The sequence below is a fragment of the Dendrobates tinctorius genome, unplaced genomic scaffold (genome assembly GCF_039654945.1).
Source record: "Dendrobates tinctorius isolate UK_male_01 unplaced genomic scaffold, ASM3965494v1 ptg000016l, whole genome shotgun sequence".
Lineage (NCBI taxonomy): Eukaryota > Metazoa > Chordata > Amphibia > Anura > Dendrobatidae > Dendrobates > Dendrobates tinctorius.
This window is the reverse complement of record NW_027361684.1, coordinates 17788582-17806576: the sequence shown is the minus strand read 5'-3', so window position 1 is coordinate 17806576 and position 17995 is coordinate 17788582. Positions and strand designations below refer to the sequence as shown.

The window sequence follows — 17995 nt, the reverse complement described above, 5'->3', positions numbered from 1 at the left end:
AAAGCGTTAAGCGACCGCCAACTGGCAACATATTTGCCTATTGATGGTCATATAAAAGCCTTTTTACACAGGAAGGCTCCTCATTAATTGTGTAATAGATTGTTCTGCGCGCTGAGGCTGCCATTGTTCTAATAAGCACAAATATTGTTTACACAAAACTAATTGTTGCCAAGAACGATAATCTTTTGGGCAAATCAAAAGATTATCTAACCTGACGAATATTTGTCTCTGGTGATCGACAACCTATTTAAACTGCATGATTATTTCAAGATGTACATTCCTAGGAAGTCCAAAATAACCATGCCATGTAAATGCACCATTAAGCTAAGGTCACACTATCAGTTGTGACAGCGTCACTGACTCTGTATGTGAAGGGAGATATGTGTCACGAAGATTGCTTTCTTCTGTGATCTAGGTCTAAGGGGTAAGGTTTCTCCTTGTGGAGAGTGACATACCAGCTCTGACTTGTCAAGGTAAGGAGACTTAGGGTACCGTTACACTTAGCGATGCACCAGCGATCCCGACAACGATATGGATCGCTGGTGCATCGCTAAGTGGTCGCTAGTGAGCTGCCACACAGGTAGATCTCACCAGCGCCATAGCAGGGGTTGGGGGTCACTTTACCTGTCAGACGCGGCGATCCTGATGTCCTCCCGCCCGCGTCCATGCGTCGCTCGTCGGCGCCACAGGAAGCCCAGCAGGAAGTGCCAGATGAGAAATGGCCCAGGACCTTCTCGCGCGATCAGTGATAACCAGTGGGGGAGCGGTCGGAGGTAAGTATCAGACATACCGATATCGCTAGCAATATCGCTGCTGCATCACAAAAACCAGTGACGTTACAGCGATATTGCTAGCGATATCGCTATGTGTAACGGGGGCTTTATTCGCCGTGCAATGCTCCTCTGGGAAATTTAATATGCAAATTGCCTCTTCAGAAAGAAAAAGAGGACTTGAATTCTATAGCGTCACCTGTTGGTAGTAGCAATCCTACGAGTCACAATCAACCCTTTAACGAGTCTTGTAATATGACTTAGGATAAAAGCCAAACCAGAATCTCAATTTGCAGACACGGTGTTTCGGGCTATTGGCCCTCGTCAGTGCAAAGTATGAGAACTGATTTGGCTGTGATCTAAAAACCCATAAGTTTCTCTCCAGCATGATAATGTGCTGAAGGGGTTAATCAGCCATGATAAGGGACTGGTTTTTTTTGGTGAGTAGATAGGAGATGGGCAAGATGCCTACTCATAATATCTCCTCCTCAAGGGAGTGGCTGGGAAGTTAAATGCTCAGCCACTGTTTTTCTTTTTTCTGTGTGTGTGTTTGGAGAGGAAGGTCTCCAGATGTAGCTCCAGGAGGAGCTGAAGCTATATGGTCGTCTGAGCGGGCGAATCCTGCAAATATAAAGAATTTGCTGTGACTTATCTTTTCTTTTGCTGTAAAAGCCATGTTTATTTTGTTAAACCTTGCCTCAGTTTATGCTGTTCCATAATAAACCAGCAGGTGACTTACATAAGAAGCATTCCTGTGTCTACTTCTGAAGGCAGCTGAGTGAGTCACCCTCTCACACAGTATTTGGTCAGTATTTTACATCATTATTTGTAAGCCAAAACCAGGAGTGGCTTAAAATGCAGAATTGGTGCACGGGTTTCTATAAGGGTGTTTCCACGGTCAGGATTTGCTGCGAATTGGACGCTGCATACAGCCGCAGCATCTAATCCGCAGCATCCATATGTTACAGCATAGTGGAGGGGATTTTATGAAATCCCATCTCCACTATGCGTACAAAAACGCAGGTGGCACTGCCGCCGGCACTTGGGACCGGAGTGTACGGCTGCATAGAAATACATGCAGCAGCACACTCCGGTCCGAGTGCCGGCGGCAGTGCCGAGTATTGATGCGAGAGACTCATGTGAGTTTCTCGCATGACACTCGCAAGTCTGACCCCGGCCTTTAGAAAAGCAAAGTCTTTCTGCCTTAATCACTCACAGCAAGGCAAAACTCATTTTGGTGCCAAGGCCAGAATGATATGTACAGGAAAAGTGAAAGCTCGCATCTCTGCATTGTAATTTGGCATTAGACACTGACTTACCCACTTCCTGTGATCAGTCTCAGCATGTTTGCAGCTAAAATTGACAACAGGCAGTGAACCGCAAGGTAGACAGAAGAGAGACACCTAGCAGCTCACACTTTGCTTTAAAGGTTGGAAATATTGATGAGCAAACCGAAACTGTAAAGTTCAGGGTTCGTACCTAGTGTCCAGTACCGAACCCCAAACACAGACATTTTACTGTGCGTCCATGTTACTGTCCGTGTTTGCCAGCCTAATAAATCTTGTGCAGCCAATCAACAAGCTATAAGGCTGTCGGCACGTTTGGCCTCATCACAGCCAAGTAATGGAATGGCTGTGATTGGCTGTCGCATCATGTGACCCATAAAATAAATGAATCATTTTAAAAAACAACATGCGGTCTCCTTATATTGAGCTGGTCTTATTATGTCCCTGCACGGTCAGAAACAGTCATTACACAGCTCAATGCAAGGGCACATTTATACGATTATCTCCGCAAAGGAACAGTTGTTTTTTTGTTTTTTACCACATCCAATTGTGGAAATTATTTTTATTTCAAGATCTATTGATTAAAATGCGCTTTGTTCATGGGAAAACCCCTTTAATTGATTTGTGGTGAATCACAAGTACTCTGTCCTGAAAGTAATGCCAAAGCAACCTCAACAGATATGACTACGGGTAAACAGATGGTAGTTGCTTTTTCACTTTTGTGCTGTCACACATTATCTTCACAGTTGTACAGTTGTTCAGCATTTTATTGTTTTATTTGCGTATTTCTATTGCTAAACTGTGAGTTGTGACGTTCTCTCACTATCCACATTCACTCCAAAACAGCTGCTGCATTTTCTACTTCTACTTTTATACAGGCTATTAGAATTCCTCCTGATTGGCTGTACAATATTACGTGATGTGATAGCTGCAAGACATTATAGTGAATCCCACCATGCCTAACATGATGTTAGCTTTCTCTGGCTGATACAATCTTGTTCAATGTGTAAAATAGTGGCTGCCATTTTTAGCAATTCAGAATGCAAATTGTTTGAATTTGTTGGGTTCATTGAATTACTCAAAATTTGACACAAATTTAGTTCACTTCAAATTGCTTCGTTCATCTACTTATTGGTGTTCACAAGTTCTTTTCCAATATAATTCTATTCTACCTTGTTCTTTTTTGGTAGAAAATAGTAATATATTAACCTAAACCCCCTCCTCCATGAATAGTCAGGGTTGACAGGGTTAAGGACATTTCATTTTGCTTTAGGCAGTCCGCTACTTAAAGAAAGTTGTCCAAGATAACTACTTGTTTACCATCTTCTTTGACGTTTTGAATTAACCATATAGAATTGGATCTACTGACCCCATGTCACAGCAAAGTTTCCATTCTTCTTATATACAGTTAATCGCTTACACTTTTCTGATCTCGTCTTTAGCTGATCAATTTACATTGCTTTACATATTTAGTTCCAAACAGGTGCAATGTAGCATACAGACAAATATAAGCTCATACATAGTAAAGCCTCCAGATTAGCCACTGCACCAACTGAATTCAAATCCAGTAGTTCATGAGTCTGAAAGTGACACCACACCTCCAAGAGTATCTGTGAGTGATGCATGTAATTGAGACTCACTGGTTATCACTGGATAATCGAGTCAAAGATGACCATGGACAACAACTGTTCATTTGTTATATATTCTCCCTATGTTTTTGCTTACTCCAAGTAAAGTATAAAATGGTCCCTTTTGTTATATGTAATAATAATAATAATTTTATTTCTATAGCGCCGACATATTCCGCAGCACTTTACATTATAGAGGGGACTTGTACAGACAATAGACATTAAGCATAACAATAAACACATAGATCAACAGATACCAAAAGGAATGAGGGCCCTGCTCGCAAGCTTACAATCTATGAGGAAAGAGGGAAGACACAAAAGGTTGATGGTAACAATTGCGTTCGTTATTCGGACAAGCCATAATGTAGGAAATCGGGTGTTCATGTAATGCTGCATGAACCGGTTATCAGCCAGAAAATGTAAAAGTACAGACACAGAGGGCTATTAAATGCATAAGGCATATGAGAACACAATACGAGGAACCTGATTATGTTAAAAATTTTGAATGTTCAACAAAGGGATAGTTAGGTTAATGTGTTGAGACGGTAGGCCAGTCAGAAGAAATGCATTTTTAGTGCACGATTGAAACTGTGGGTATTGGGGATTAATCGAATTAACCTGGGTAGCGCATTCCAAAAAATTGGCGCAGCACGTGAAAAGTCTTGGAGACGGGAGTGGGAGGTTCTGATTACTGAGAATGCTAACCTCAGGTCATTAGCAGAATGGAGGACATGGGTAGGGTGGTAGGCTGAGATGAGGGAGGAGATGTAGGGTGGTGCTGAGCCATGGAGTGCTTTGTGGGTAAGGGTAATACGTTTATACTGAATTCTGGAGTGGATGGGTAACCAGTGTAATGACTGGCACAAAGTAGATGCATCGGTGTAACGTTTGGTGAGGAATATGATCCTGGCTGCAGCATTCAAGACGCATTGGAAAGGGGAGGGTTTGGTAAGAGGGAGACTGATTACTAGAGAATTACAATAGTTCAGAAAAGAGTGAATAAGAGAAACAGTAAGAGTTTTTGCAGCGTCAAAAGTAAGAAAGGGTCGAATTCTAGAAATTCGTTTGAGGTGCAGATAACTAGAGTGATCCAGTGATCGGATGTGGGGGGTGAATGAAAGCCTGAATCAAGTATGACCTTAAGACAGCGAGCGTGTTGCTGGGGAGTAATGGTAGAGCCACACACAGAAATGACAATGTCAGGCATAGGTAGGTTAATAGAGGGAGGAAACACAAGGAGTTCAGTCTTTGACAGGTTCAGTTTCAGATATAGTGAGGACATGATGTTAGACACAGCGTTTAGATAATCGCTGGTGTTTTCTAAAAAGGCAAGCGTAATGTCAGGAGGCGAGGTGTATAATTAGGCGTCATCAGCATGGAGATAGTACTGTAAACCAAATCTACTGATTGTTTGACCAATAGGGGCAGTATACAAAGAGAAGAGGAGGGGGCCTAGGACTGATCCTTGAGGAACCCCCACAGTAAGGGGAAGATGAGAGGAAGAGGAGCCAGCAAAAGATACATTGAAGGAGCGGTCAGAGAGATAGGAGGAGGACCAGGAGAGAACGGTGTCCTTGAGGCCATTAGAGCGGAGCATAGTGAGGAGGAGCTGATGATCCACAGTGTTGAATGCTGCAGAGAGATCCAAGAGAATTAGCATGAAGTAGTGACCATTAGATTTAGCTGTTAGTAGATCATTAGAGACTTTAGTGAGGGCAGTTCCAGTAGACTGTAAAGAGCGGAAACCTTATTGAAGATGGTAGAGAGGAGAGTTATCTGAGAGATAGCAGATAAGACGGGAGTGGACCAGGCGTTCGAGGAGTTTAGAGATGAAGGGAAGATTGGAGACAAGTCTATAGTTAGCAGCACAGTTTTGGTCGAGGGATGTTTTTTTAAGTAATGGATGTATGATGGCATGCTTAAATGAGGAGAGAAAGAGCGGAAGAGAGAGAGGTTGAATATTTTTGTAAGGTGAATGTTGACAGCAGGGGAAAGGGACTGGAGGAGATGTGAGGGAATAGGGTCACTGGCGAAAGTAGTAGGGTGAGAAGATGCAAGGAGCCAGATCACTTCTTCTGCGACTGGTTCAAAATCAGAGAGTGAGTTAGTTGCAGTGGGGGAGGGAGGATAGTGCATGGTATGAGGGGATTGGGAGAAAATTTCTTGTCAGATATTGTCAATTTTTTCTTTGAAGTAATAGGCCAAATCGTCAGCTCGGAGACCCATGGATGGGGCCTGCACTCTTGGGTTGAGTAGGGAATGAAAAGTGTCAAAGAGGGTTATTGGATATTGAGGTGATGAGGGCTTTGAAATAGGTTTGTTTGGAGAGGTGAAGGGCAGTGTTGTATGTTTTAAGCATGAACTTATAATGGATGAAATCTTCGGGTATATGTGGATGCTTGAAGTAGTGAATTTGCATTGAAGTCTTAATGGAGACAAGGCATTATGTGAATGATGTAATATTATACAAACAACAGAAAAAAAACAAAATTTTTGTAAATATCCCCAATATATGTGTATATATTGAAAATAATAATTGTAAATATATTTGCATTGTTATCTGTAAACCAAGCATATTTTTGCTACTGTGTTTAACCTAGGCCAAAAAAGTAAATTTCGCCCACCCCCGCCACTACTAGACTGGAATACTGTAAATAAGAAGATGCCGTGGAACATTGTTATTCTTTTGGGGGGAGGATTTGCCCTTGCTAAAGGTAGTGAGGTAAGTGACATGACCATATAGACCTCTTGTGAAATTTTAGCTATTACCTCTTTAGCGCTATTTAAGGGGTTGTCCTATAACTAAAAGGTCCTTTCAAAATATCTATTTTTACACCGTAAGCACTTTTGCAATCAATTTCATTATAAAATTCCCTACACTTCTCCATATCCTGCTAATTCTTAACTGTGTTTTTTTTCTTTACTTCCTATGATGGAGGAGTCTCAAACAGGACTTCACAGAAGGCTAGGGATGCACTCACTTCTCCCTAGCATCTATCACCCCTCCAGGTGATAGAAACTGTTGGATTAATGAATGCAGTTCTGGCTCTCTGCTTCTATCTCTGACGCCATAGCTTCTGACTGTGATAAAAAAATGTCATCAAGGGACAGAAACAGAAGCACTATGAGTGACACCAACGCTGTCCCCAGCTTCTTTTATCATCCTCAAATGAATCGTCATCAGGGGCCAGCGCTGGTGTCACTCACTGATTCTATCACCGCCCCTGATGACATCTTGTTTCACAGTTAGAAGCTGCATCGGCGACAGGAGCAGAATGCCGGTGTGGTGCTCATCTCTCCCACAGCATCTATCAGCGGCATGGAACCAGGACATCTTCAGAGGGTGGCAATGCAATAAATGGTGGAAAATAACTGCTGCGCTGCCCCCTGATGAAGTCCTGCAGGGAGACAGATGCGGCAGGGAAGTGAGTGCAGCCCCAGCCATTTGTGATGTTTCATTTGAGAGAAGGTTAGGTTCACACTGGGCATTTTTGCTGCATTTTTTGTCCGCAGCAAAACCTGAGTACTTGGCAGGAAAGAAGCTGCGGCAAAAATGCAGGTTTTTCTGCATTTTTTGGTGCCATTTTCATGCTTTTTTATTCCATTAAATTCAATAGGTGAGAAACGCTGAAAAAATGCTGAAAGAAGTAACATGCTACATGTCCAAAAAAACATGCGAGTCACAAAATACTGATGACAAAAAAAACAAGCTGTGTGCATGAGATTTCTGAAATCTCATAGACATAGCTGGTACTGAAAAACACAGCTGAAAATTAGCATAAAAAAGCAGCAAAAACGCCCAGTGTGAACTTAGCCTAAGACTTCTGTATTTGCTGCAGTTTTACAACCTGATACAAAAATCTGAACATGTAGTATGATAATATTTTTTTTCTCATTATTCTACAATTAATAGATGATGATTGGAATACCCATGAAATCTCCTTTAAACTTGGACTGGAACAACTTATACGTTAGCTTCAGGCTGTGTGCACACGCTGCGGATTAGGTGCGGATTCACTTCGCGCGGATTTTGTAAAATCCACAGGTGAAACCGCAGGTCAAAAGACCTGCGGTTTTACCTACGGATTGCTCTGCGGTTTTGCCCTGCGGTTTTTCATCTCCTCAATGGAGGAGATGGCAAACCGCAGGAGAATCCGCAGAAAGAATTGACATGTCAATTCTTTCTGCGGATTGAAAACCGCAGATAATCCGCGCGGAAAATTCCGCACCGTCTGCACTGCGGTTTTTGATTCCCATAGGGAATCATGGTACTGTACACCGCAGCAGAAACTGCTGCGGGTCCGCAGCGGCCAAAACCGCTGCGGAACCGCAGCAAAATCTGCAGCGTGTGCACACAGCCTTAGCTTTTGAGTTATGAAGCTTTTTTCACTGTGCATAGCTGATGGTGAAAAAGAGCAAATATTAACTGGTTAAATTGCAAAGTTACAAATGCCACACATCTAATTCTGAAGACTTCATTGAGGCTATAAGTAACCAGATAAAAGTTACAAATCTGTGGCAAAATTAGCTTGCAGAAATGATGCAGTAGATTTTACTCGTCTCATCTACACGGAATAATTTACTTAGGGATAAAGTTTATGTAGTGATTCGTGACGCCAGTTGGAGTGTTCTACTGTAGTAAAGCCGGCACTGCAGATGATCCCTGGGGGAGTAGATGGTGATGGCAGTGCAGATGTTTAACCCTCTCCAACCGGGGCTAACCCCCAGAGATTGTGATGGAAGTAGAAGGCACAAGGTAATAAGACCGCAGACCAGGAAAGTCACTTTATCATTTACTGTAGTTCAGGTGCAGTTCAGAGGAGATATTACAACTCTCACCAGGTTACAGTCTGCTCTGCAGAATGGGAGTTATCCTTCACTCTGCTGCGACTCGGTGTAAGCTTCCTGCTATTCTAATCCCTTAAGGGACCGATGTTTCCCAGAGTCTAGAACTTCCAGTATAGCCACTACTCACTGTCTATTCCTGCTCTTGCAGCTTGGATCCTGTGTGAAGCTCAAGTTCCTTCTCGCACAATCCTTCACTGATCCTAGTTTGCTGCAGTCTTCCCAGGGGAAACACTCTGCTGTTGGTTGTATAAACCCACACAGTCTCTCAGCTTACCACCCTGCTCTGAAAGCATGGATGGCCTAGGGGCTGACTCCCTGATTCTTCTTAGCTTTGCTCCTGGAGGAAGCGCATGTCATGGCTTCCAGGAGCGTTCTCCATTCTCTCCTTCTTCAGTGAAAACAACACTTGGCTCCTCCCCCTCCCAGTTAGGGTATGTCTGCAAAGCTCTAAGCTTCCGACAAGTAAGGGAGTGAGGGAAATTGTGTGTGTGTGCTGTGGTCTCTAGCAGAGAAAGCATAACTCCCATTGCTCACAAAACACATACAAAACAGTACATATTTAACCATTTTGTGGTGAGAAAGACGCAGGGCACTACATTTTCCTATTACTCTGAGGTGTGCACTATTTTGCACACCTGACGGATAGCTTTAAGCAGTGGCCTAGAAATCATGGGACCCCATAGCAGAGGTTCTAATTGGGTTCCCCCCACACAAAAGAAATATTCGGTGGGGACTAAGAAGAGCAAATCTCACGACTTTACAGCCCCATAATTTCCCTCTTATTAAAGCCCCCAGATTCCCCCCTCATAAAGTATGATGCCAACAAAAGTGATTCCAATATAGCATGATGTCTCAACGGTGACCCCTCACAGTCTTCCATACAGTGTAGTGGACCCCTCTCCATAACACTGAAAACAGTATAATGGCCCCTCACATAGCCAGGCAAACCACATAATGGTCCCCCACATAGCCCTTCAAGCCATATAATGGCCCCCCCCATAGCCATGCAAACCGTATAATGGTCCTTTCATAGCCCTGCTAACAGCATAATGCCCCCAAATAGCCCTGCAAACAGTATAATGGCCATCCACATAGTAATTGCAAACAGTATAATGGCCCACAACATAGCCCTGCAAACTGTATTATACCCACCACATAGTCCTGCAAACTGCATAATGCCCCCATATAGCACTCCATAAGGTATAAAGGCTGTCAAAAAGCCCTTCATTTAGTATAATAGGCCCCCACATAACCCTCAAAATATTATAATAGCACTTCAAATAGTATAGTTGCCTCTGCATAGACTTCCAAATAGTTTAATAGTTCCACATAGCCCTCCATATCGTATAATGGCCCCCAAATAACATTCCATATAGCATAAAGGGCTCCATATAGCCTACCACATAATAGTATAATGGGCCTACACGCAGTCTTCCATATAGTATAATGGACCTGGCATAGCCCTCCAAATATTTTAATTGCCCTCAAATAGCCATTAAAATATTATAATGTCCCCACATAGCCTATACAGCATAGTACACCCCACATTGCCTTCATATAATATAATACACCCCCATTGCCTTCCACATAGAATAATGTACCCACATCGCTTTCCACGTAGTATAATGCATTCCACATTACCTTCCATATAATATAATGAGCACCACATTGACTTACACATAGTATAATGGGCCCCATATTTCCTTCCATGTAATATAATAAAACCACATTGCCTTCCATGTAGTTTAATGCACCTCTCATTGCCTTCCACATAGTATAATGCACCCCCACATTGTCTTTCATATAATGTGCCCCACATTGCCTTCCATAAAATATAATATGCCCCACATTGCCTTCCACATAGTATAATGCATTCCACATTGCCTTCCACATAGTATAATGCACCCCATATTGCCTTCCATATAATATAATGCACCCCACATTGCCTTCCATTTAACATACAGTAATGCACCACACATTGCCTTTCACATAGTGTAATACACCCCATATTGCCTTCCACATAGTCTAATTCGCCCTACATTGCCTACCACGTAGTATAATTCACCAATAACCCCACAGCCCTTCCAAACAGTATAATGCCCCCTCAATGTATTTAATTATTTAAAAAAAAATCCTCACCTTTCCCTGTTCCATCACTGCACTGGTCTCCATAGGGTGTGATCTGAAGTACCTCACATCTCGGTGCAGCAGGTGCAATATGGAGACGTCAGCGCTCAGACGCAGATGTATGGATGGAGGAAGGAGAGGACTGCTTCTTCTTCCATTATTGCTTTCAATTTAATCAGCATCCATGATACTGTTGATAGTGTGATGCCAGGAGGCAGGATGGCGTGGTCTGCCAACATTAACACTACGCCACTGGCTTTCACAAAGGCTTTCTTGAACTCACAGCATGGGATTTAATGTCATCATTTACTTGAAATATAAGGTATGTCTACCGCACATGTACTATTCTGTTTTAGGTGTTTTTGACAAAACACAGTAATTTTGATGCTTATTGGTCTTATTGTAGCGTGAACTTGTTTCTATAAAATGCCGTCCTTAAAGGGTCGTTGTTATTTCAGTAAATCTAGGCTTATATGATGGTCAATGCAATGATTAACAAAGCTGTAATATTTTTTATGTACCCAAAATATTATTTTTCAGCTCAAAACCTACCAACAATTAGACGTCTTTCTTCTGTCTAACTTGGTGTCCCTGCATGTTGACAAATATAATACAGCTTTAGGAGCAGAGACACAGACGGAATGTAGGAAGTGAGGAGGGGTCTTTGCATCAGCTCCTGTTCCTCTGTGTTTAAAACTGCATGCAAGCATAACTGAGAGACAGGCAGTCAGTTCAATTCAGGCAAGCCATTGGGTAATTCAAGGTGCACGTATGTGCTGATTTGTGAGAGAAAGGAAGTTCAAGCTCATATAGTGCTGGCAAAATTCTACTACAGGCTGGGCCATTTATATGGATACACCTAAATAAATGGGAATGGTTGGTGATATCAACTTCCTGTTTGTGGCACCTTAATATAAGGGAGGGGAGAAACTTTTCCAGATGGGTGGTGACCATGGCGGCCATTTTGAAGTCGGACATTTTGGATCCAACTTTATTTTTTCCATAGGGAAGAGCCTCATGTGACACATCAAACTTATTGAGAATTTCACAAGAAAAACAATAGTGTGCTTGGTTTTAACGTAGCTTTATTCTTTCATGAGTTATTTACAAGTTTATGACCACTTATAAAATGTGTTCAAAGTGCTGCCCATTGAGTTGGATTGTCAATGCAACCCTCTTCTCCCACTCTTGACACACTGATAGCAACACCGCAGAAGAAATGCTAGTCTAAGGGGGTCAGTTTCCTTGTAGGAATGCTTGGACCTGACACCGATTATGTGGGATGCATCAGCATACATCCGCATGGCCTGCGTACCTAATGTTAAAGATAGGGTACACAGGATGCATGCAGACGTAGGCGGGGCTGAAGGAAGAGGTGTGGCAGTGGGCGGGGCTTAACGGAGGACGTAGGCTGCCATCCGCAGCGCTACACAACGCTAGTGTGAAGCCAGCCTAAGCTTTATAACTTAAGCTGCAGCTTTTTACATGCATTTTTGCTGCCAAATCTATTCTCACTCAAGATCCACATGGTACAATGCTCGTCTGTCCCTGTTTGAGCACCAACATTTCTATGGGCGAAAACCATTGTCTTCTATGCTGCTTGAACTCCAAACAAAAGTACAGTATGTTTCAAGATCTCACTAAATCAATCCAGCACAACCTGAGCATAGTGTACTTGCAGGATTTGTGGTTTATTAATGCATAGCTCCAGTTTCAATAGTGTCACAGACAAAGAAACCTTCCCTCCGAAAGATGCAGCCAAAACAGCAGTGTTAACTATTTGGCTGCCATGAAACAAGAGTTATGAGACAAGATGGATACAAGGAGTCAATATGGAGTCTGTTCTCTCATAATGACATCAGCTATGCTTTTCCCCTGCTGTTGAATGACATGACATCTCTACTTAGGCCAGCACATTATGATAAAATATCTCCTATATCAATGATTCAATTCTCTCATTTTCTTCATCTACATCTTTGCTGAGGATAAAGAGAACAAAAGATATGTGACCACCTATGAAAAAAATATTACGGGGTTGATTTGGAATCTTCAGCATTTCGATGGAACATTCACTTTAGAAGGGAGCCAAATTATTACTTTATGCCCCTCATGATTGAATAGATAAGCTGTTCATACATGATGCAGCTGTACTTTTCTGACACAACAAAAGCTTTCTTGCGGTAATACATTTCAGAAATAAATTTGGAAAGTTTTGGATTAAAAGGAGGTTGGGCTTACACCAACCCCATCCATAAATGGGTGTGTCTTTAGGGACTAAAACCTCCCTTAATTCCCAGCGCAAATGTTGGTAACTCTGAATGATCAATATTGTTTTCTTTGTCATATTTCCCAAACAGTGAGAGCATAAACAAATCTGCACCAATCTGTCCTCAGTGTTGAATTTATTGTACACTTGTATGATACTGTGTCAACAATAAAAGGGATATATTAGCTAAAAAAATACCTGCTAGTAGTACGGCTTGAGGTTGCCACTCAATTGGTAACTGACCAACCTTCCATTACCAAGAAGCCCCTGCTAGTTTTAAAAATGTGTCTGCTGCTGCTCAGTTAGCTCTCCTTCTACTTTCCTTTGTTGAACACAGAGGAATCCCTGCAGATCTTCAATCACAAAATCAGAATCCCCGCTATTCTTATTGGCTTTGACCTCACTTTTCTCCTGTGCACAGACAACAAATAGGAAGGTGAAATGATGGAGCCTATAGAGGTGTGTCATCCACCAGACACCAGGTTTGTTAACCACTAGACTGACATGAATCCTTACATTGAACCTCTTTCCTGTCCCAGACAACTACAGATGTTGTGTTTAATCCTTCTACTTCCCTAAAAGACCAGGTATACTTACCGTACGTGAACTCTACTCTGCCCTGGACCACATTGAATGCTGACATTAACCAATTCATTGTTAAAGGTCACCAAGTATTTTAGCATGGACTTCAAGATACTTGACAAGCAAGAATGTTCATCCCTTGATTTCCCTAGTTACAAGAAAATTTAGCCATCATTGCAACTATCTGCCACCATTAAAAATAACTCTTAACACCTATAATTTGTGCATATCTGAAAAGACACAGATTCCAATAAGTATTATATGTGAACTTCCGTCTTTGATTCCCCAGCAGTAAGCACGCAATGGTCCATGCTCTGCATTGTAATCGATCCTCTGGAATCCTGAACTCTGACGTACTGCATAGCTGGATTACTAGATTCCAAATTAAAATACAAAGACTTGGCTGGTTTAAGGCTTACTTTAAGGGTGTGTGCACAACTGCGGATTCTGCTGCGGATCCACAGCGGTTTTGGCCCTGCGGATCCACATCATTTTCTGCTGCGGTGCACAGTACCATTATAATCAATGGAAAATGAAATCCGCAGTGCACATGGTGTGGAATTTTCCGCGCGGATTTGCTGCGGTTTCAAATCTGCAGCATGTCAATTCTTTGTGCGGATTCCGCTGCGTTTTGGCACCTGCTCCATGGCAGGTGTCAAACCGCAGGGGAAACCCGTAGGCTAAACCGCAGAAAATCTGCAGATAAACCGGATTTAGACAAATCCGCAGCGTGTGCACACACCCTCAAGGTCTTATACTGACCAGTGGAACGATAAATCCACCGCTCGGTAAACTTTTACCGATTGGTAGTTGTTTTGATTGCCTGTTTACACAGGTAGATCAAAGCAAGTGATGTGTGCTGAGCTATATTAGATCACTCAAGTCAATGTGCATAGGCTGCATTTGCTCTTGGCAGTGCAACTTCGGTTAACACAGGATGATGTACCATTGTGAACGATGATATTTTATGTAACGTATGTAATGTAAAATATCATTTCACATGATGAACAAGCGTTTTGCTCATTCATCGGGTGATCAGCAGCCTGTTTTCACAGCAAGATAATCGTGAAACAAGTATTTTTAGCAACACTCATTCACCATTATATTGCAATATAAATGCCCCTTTTGTAGATAAAGGGCATGTGTTATCATCAGAGAGTAACCTGTAGTTTAAATCAGGTTCAGGTTCATAAAAGATATTAAGCACAATTGATCTATATCATAAAACTATTTTTATCTTCTAGGATTCAGGATTATCCACTTGGCTCGGAGATAAGTTGACACCACTGCAGAGTATCCCACCGGTAGCCATTGCATTGGTCTTGTGCTTGCTCGTTGCTACATTTACTGAATGTACCAGTAATGTGGCCACAACAACGCTTTTCCTACCCATCCTGGCATCCATGGTAAGGAGTTATGTGTGAAAATATTAACGATAACCTGTCACCTTTCAGAATAATATTACTTAAGACAACCATTGTAGCCAATGACTGTCCTTTAAGCTGCTAGTAAAAAGTTGTGTGTACAAATACGGTGGCACAACCCTTTCTTATTGCCACTTCATTATCAGCAAGGGTACATCAATCAGACCCCCAAAAGCAGGACATTGGCATCCTTATTTAGTGATTTAGCACAAATGTTTTTATTAACAATGGGCTATGTAGAAGCAGGACTTATCCCAACTAGTGTCCTCCAGTTCAGATGGAAAAACAACGTCTTCTGATTTTGTATCTGAGTGAACTACTTGCCCAAGTGAAAATAAATTGCGATTGTGTTTTTTAACAATGTTAATAAAAAATGTGTGCAATACATACTATAAAAAGGTAGGTAAGAGGTGCTCTGTAAATGATTAACAGATAAGGCTTATTGCAAATGAGGTGTACTATTAATATTGAAAGCCATTTGGAAAAACATTGCAGTTGAGCTCAAAAACTGCTAAATACATTTTATTTAATAATGTCAGCAAATCTTTTAAGGCTATACACATCATTGTAGTATAATATATCATTTTTTACTATGTAGCGTGATATATAATTGGTCTGGGTATGGTGTTCATTCACAACACGTCACCAAGATTAGTGTAATGTGCGTCATTAGGTTTTTGGAAACAGTCAAAAAGAGCATGAACAGATGATTCATAATACCATAGTAATACAATGGCTGGAACCCACACCTAAAAGTTACACATTTCATAAAATAGGAAACAGCTTCCATTTAAATAACAGCCCATTGATGTTATTGGAAACTAATTAATGCTCAATTTCACCTGACAGTTTCCCTCACCTACTCACCAATGTTACATTTTATTACTGGACGTCCCAGCAACAGGATTCTTTGTTATCATCTCTTGATCAGGAGGACAAAATGGGTTTATCCATAATAAAGCTGAAACATCATTAAATACAATCATGACTATGATTGACATCCAGGTTCGTAAGGTTCAGCCGAACTGTAATTCAAAGTTCGGTTCGGCATCCGAACTTGACCCCAAACCCGAATCCAATAGAAGTCAATGGGGACCCAAACTTCGGTGCTTTAAAATTGCTGTAAAATTGTCATAGTAAGGGCTAGCGGGCTGTAAAAGGAAGTCGGTAAGAGAAGGACAATTGTACTGCAAAAAAATGTGGCTAGGAAAATGACTTAAAAGAACAGAGATTAAAGAGAAATAAAAATTACTAATCTTGAACCAGGAGGAAAAGGTCCAAGTGAAGGAGGAGGTGGACGTGTCGGTGTAGGTAGAAGAGACAGGGGAAGAGGTATCCAACACTGGTTTTTTTTTTTTTTTGCTTGTTTTTTGGGGGTGGGATTTTGTAAACTGACTTACAAGAGCATAACAATCTGGAACTACGAGGCGGAGGTCCAAGTGGAGAAGGAGGTGAAGTGGGTGGAGGTAGACATGGAAGTGTAGGTGTAAGAGGCAGGAGAGATGGTATCCAACACTGTTTTTGTGTATTTTTTTGGTTTTGATTTTTGTTTTTTTTTAGGGAACTGACTTAAAAAAACATAGAAAAAAAAAATAATTATCTAGAACCAGGAGACAGAAGTCAAAGTTGAGGTGGAGGTGGACCTGGCGGTGTAGGTGGAAGAGGCAAAGGAGGATGTATCCAACAATCTTTTTGTGTTTTTTTTTGTTTTTAGTTTTGTATTTTCTTTTGTTTTTGTTACATAGTTACGTAGGTTGAAAAAAGACCTAGGTCCATCAAGTTCAACCTTCCTACACCAATTGTACATTTGGTCACTAATTTAACTATAATCCACAATGTTATAAGTATTGAGGAAATCATCCAGCCTTTTTTAAAAGCTGTCATAGTGTCAGCCATTACTACCTCTTGTGGTCAGGCATTCCACAGTCTGACTGCTCTAACTGTAAAGAACCTTTTCCTATTTAGCTGCTAAAATCGACTTTCTTCCATCCATAATAAGTGCCCCCTAGTCCTTAGTAATGTGTTTAGAAGAAAAAAGTTATGTGCCAGTGTTTTGTACTGGCCACACATATATTTATTGTCTTTTCTATTTGGGGAGGCCCCAAAATCAAATGAATAGCAAATGGAGTTGAACATTGGTTGGGTGTTGCTGGCATAGTTGTTTTGTCAGCTAAAGCTATGGACAAGTCCCGTGGGATCCATCCCTAGTTCATTTTAATGAATGTTAGCTTTCCTACATTGACTGTAGACAGGCAGATGTGGCTGTATGTGACCACACCCCCTGCTGTGCTAAACACAGTTTCTGACAGTACACTTGCCATAGGGCAGGCCACACCTCCAATGCATAAAGGGCAAGCTCAGGCCATGCATCTAATTTGGAAATCCAGAAGTTAAATGGGGCATACCCATCAGTTAGTAAGTGGAGACATGTGGATACGTACTCTTCTACCATGTTGTTATAAAGCTGGCTCCTTCTTATACAGACCATATTAGATGGTGCCGGATGTTGGGGCGTGATGAGAAAGTTTTGCCACATTTCGACCATGTTAACCCTGCCTTCGAGGTGATGATGGTGCCTCAGCTTCTTTGGCGACTTCCTCCTCCTTTGCCTTGTTCTTCAAGGGAGCCCCTGCTGTCAGGTGGGAATGCCGTCAGTAGTGCCTCTACCAGCGTGTGCTTGCTTTCATGCATTTAGCAATCCCGCTCGTGTGATGGAAGTAAAAATGGTATGTAGTGAAAATCCATCAGGGTGGCCACCCAGTAATTAGTAGTGGTAATAATCCGGGCAACTCAGCAGTGCTGAGCAGGCACAGCAGCATTTTTTGACTCATATGTGTCAGGCTGCCCAGAGGCAATGACAAGCTATCTTCGGTGGTAGGTGTGTGCTCTTGGTCCTCTATATCCCTCCAGCTAAGCTCCAGTGCTGCCGTGAGTTGCTTTGAGTGCCTCATTGATATGAACATGGTTCCTCCTCCTCATCCTTCAAAACTTTCCCCTAGCTGGACTCTGTCCATAAAATTAGTTTTTTAGGCACAATACTCCCACAGACATTGCTGCAAAGTAG

General features: G+C 41.9%; 1 protein-coding gene across 2 annotated transcripts in view; it reads left to right on the top strand.

Moving 5' to 3' along the window:
- The window catches only part of SLC13A2 (solute carrier family 13 member 2), a 149301-nt gene that overhangs the window by 119411 nt on the left and 11895 nt on the right, over positions 1-17995 (top strand). For both annotated transcript variants that reach the window (XM_073565534.1, XM_073565535.1), the window contains exons 9-10: positions 6285-6406; positions 14752-14913. In XM_073565534.1, coding sequence (XP_073421635.1) covers positions 6285-6406; positions 14752-14913 — 284 coding nt within the window. The remainder of the gene's footprint in view (positions 1-6284; positions 6407-14751; positions 14914-17995) is intronic.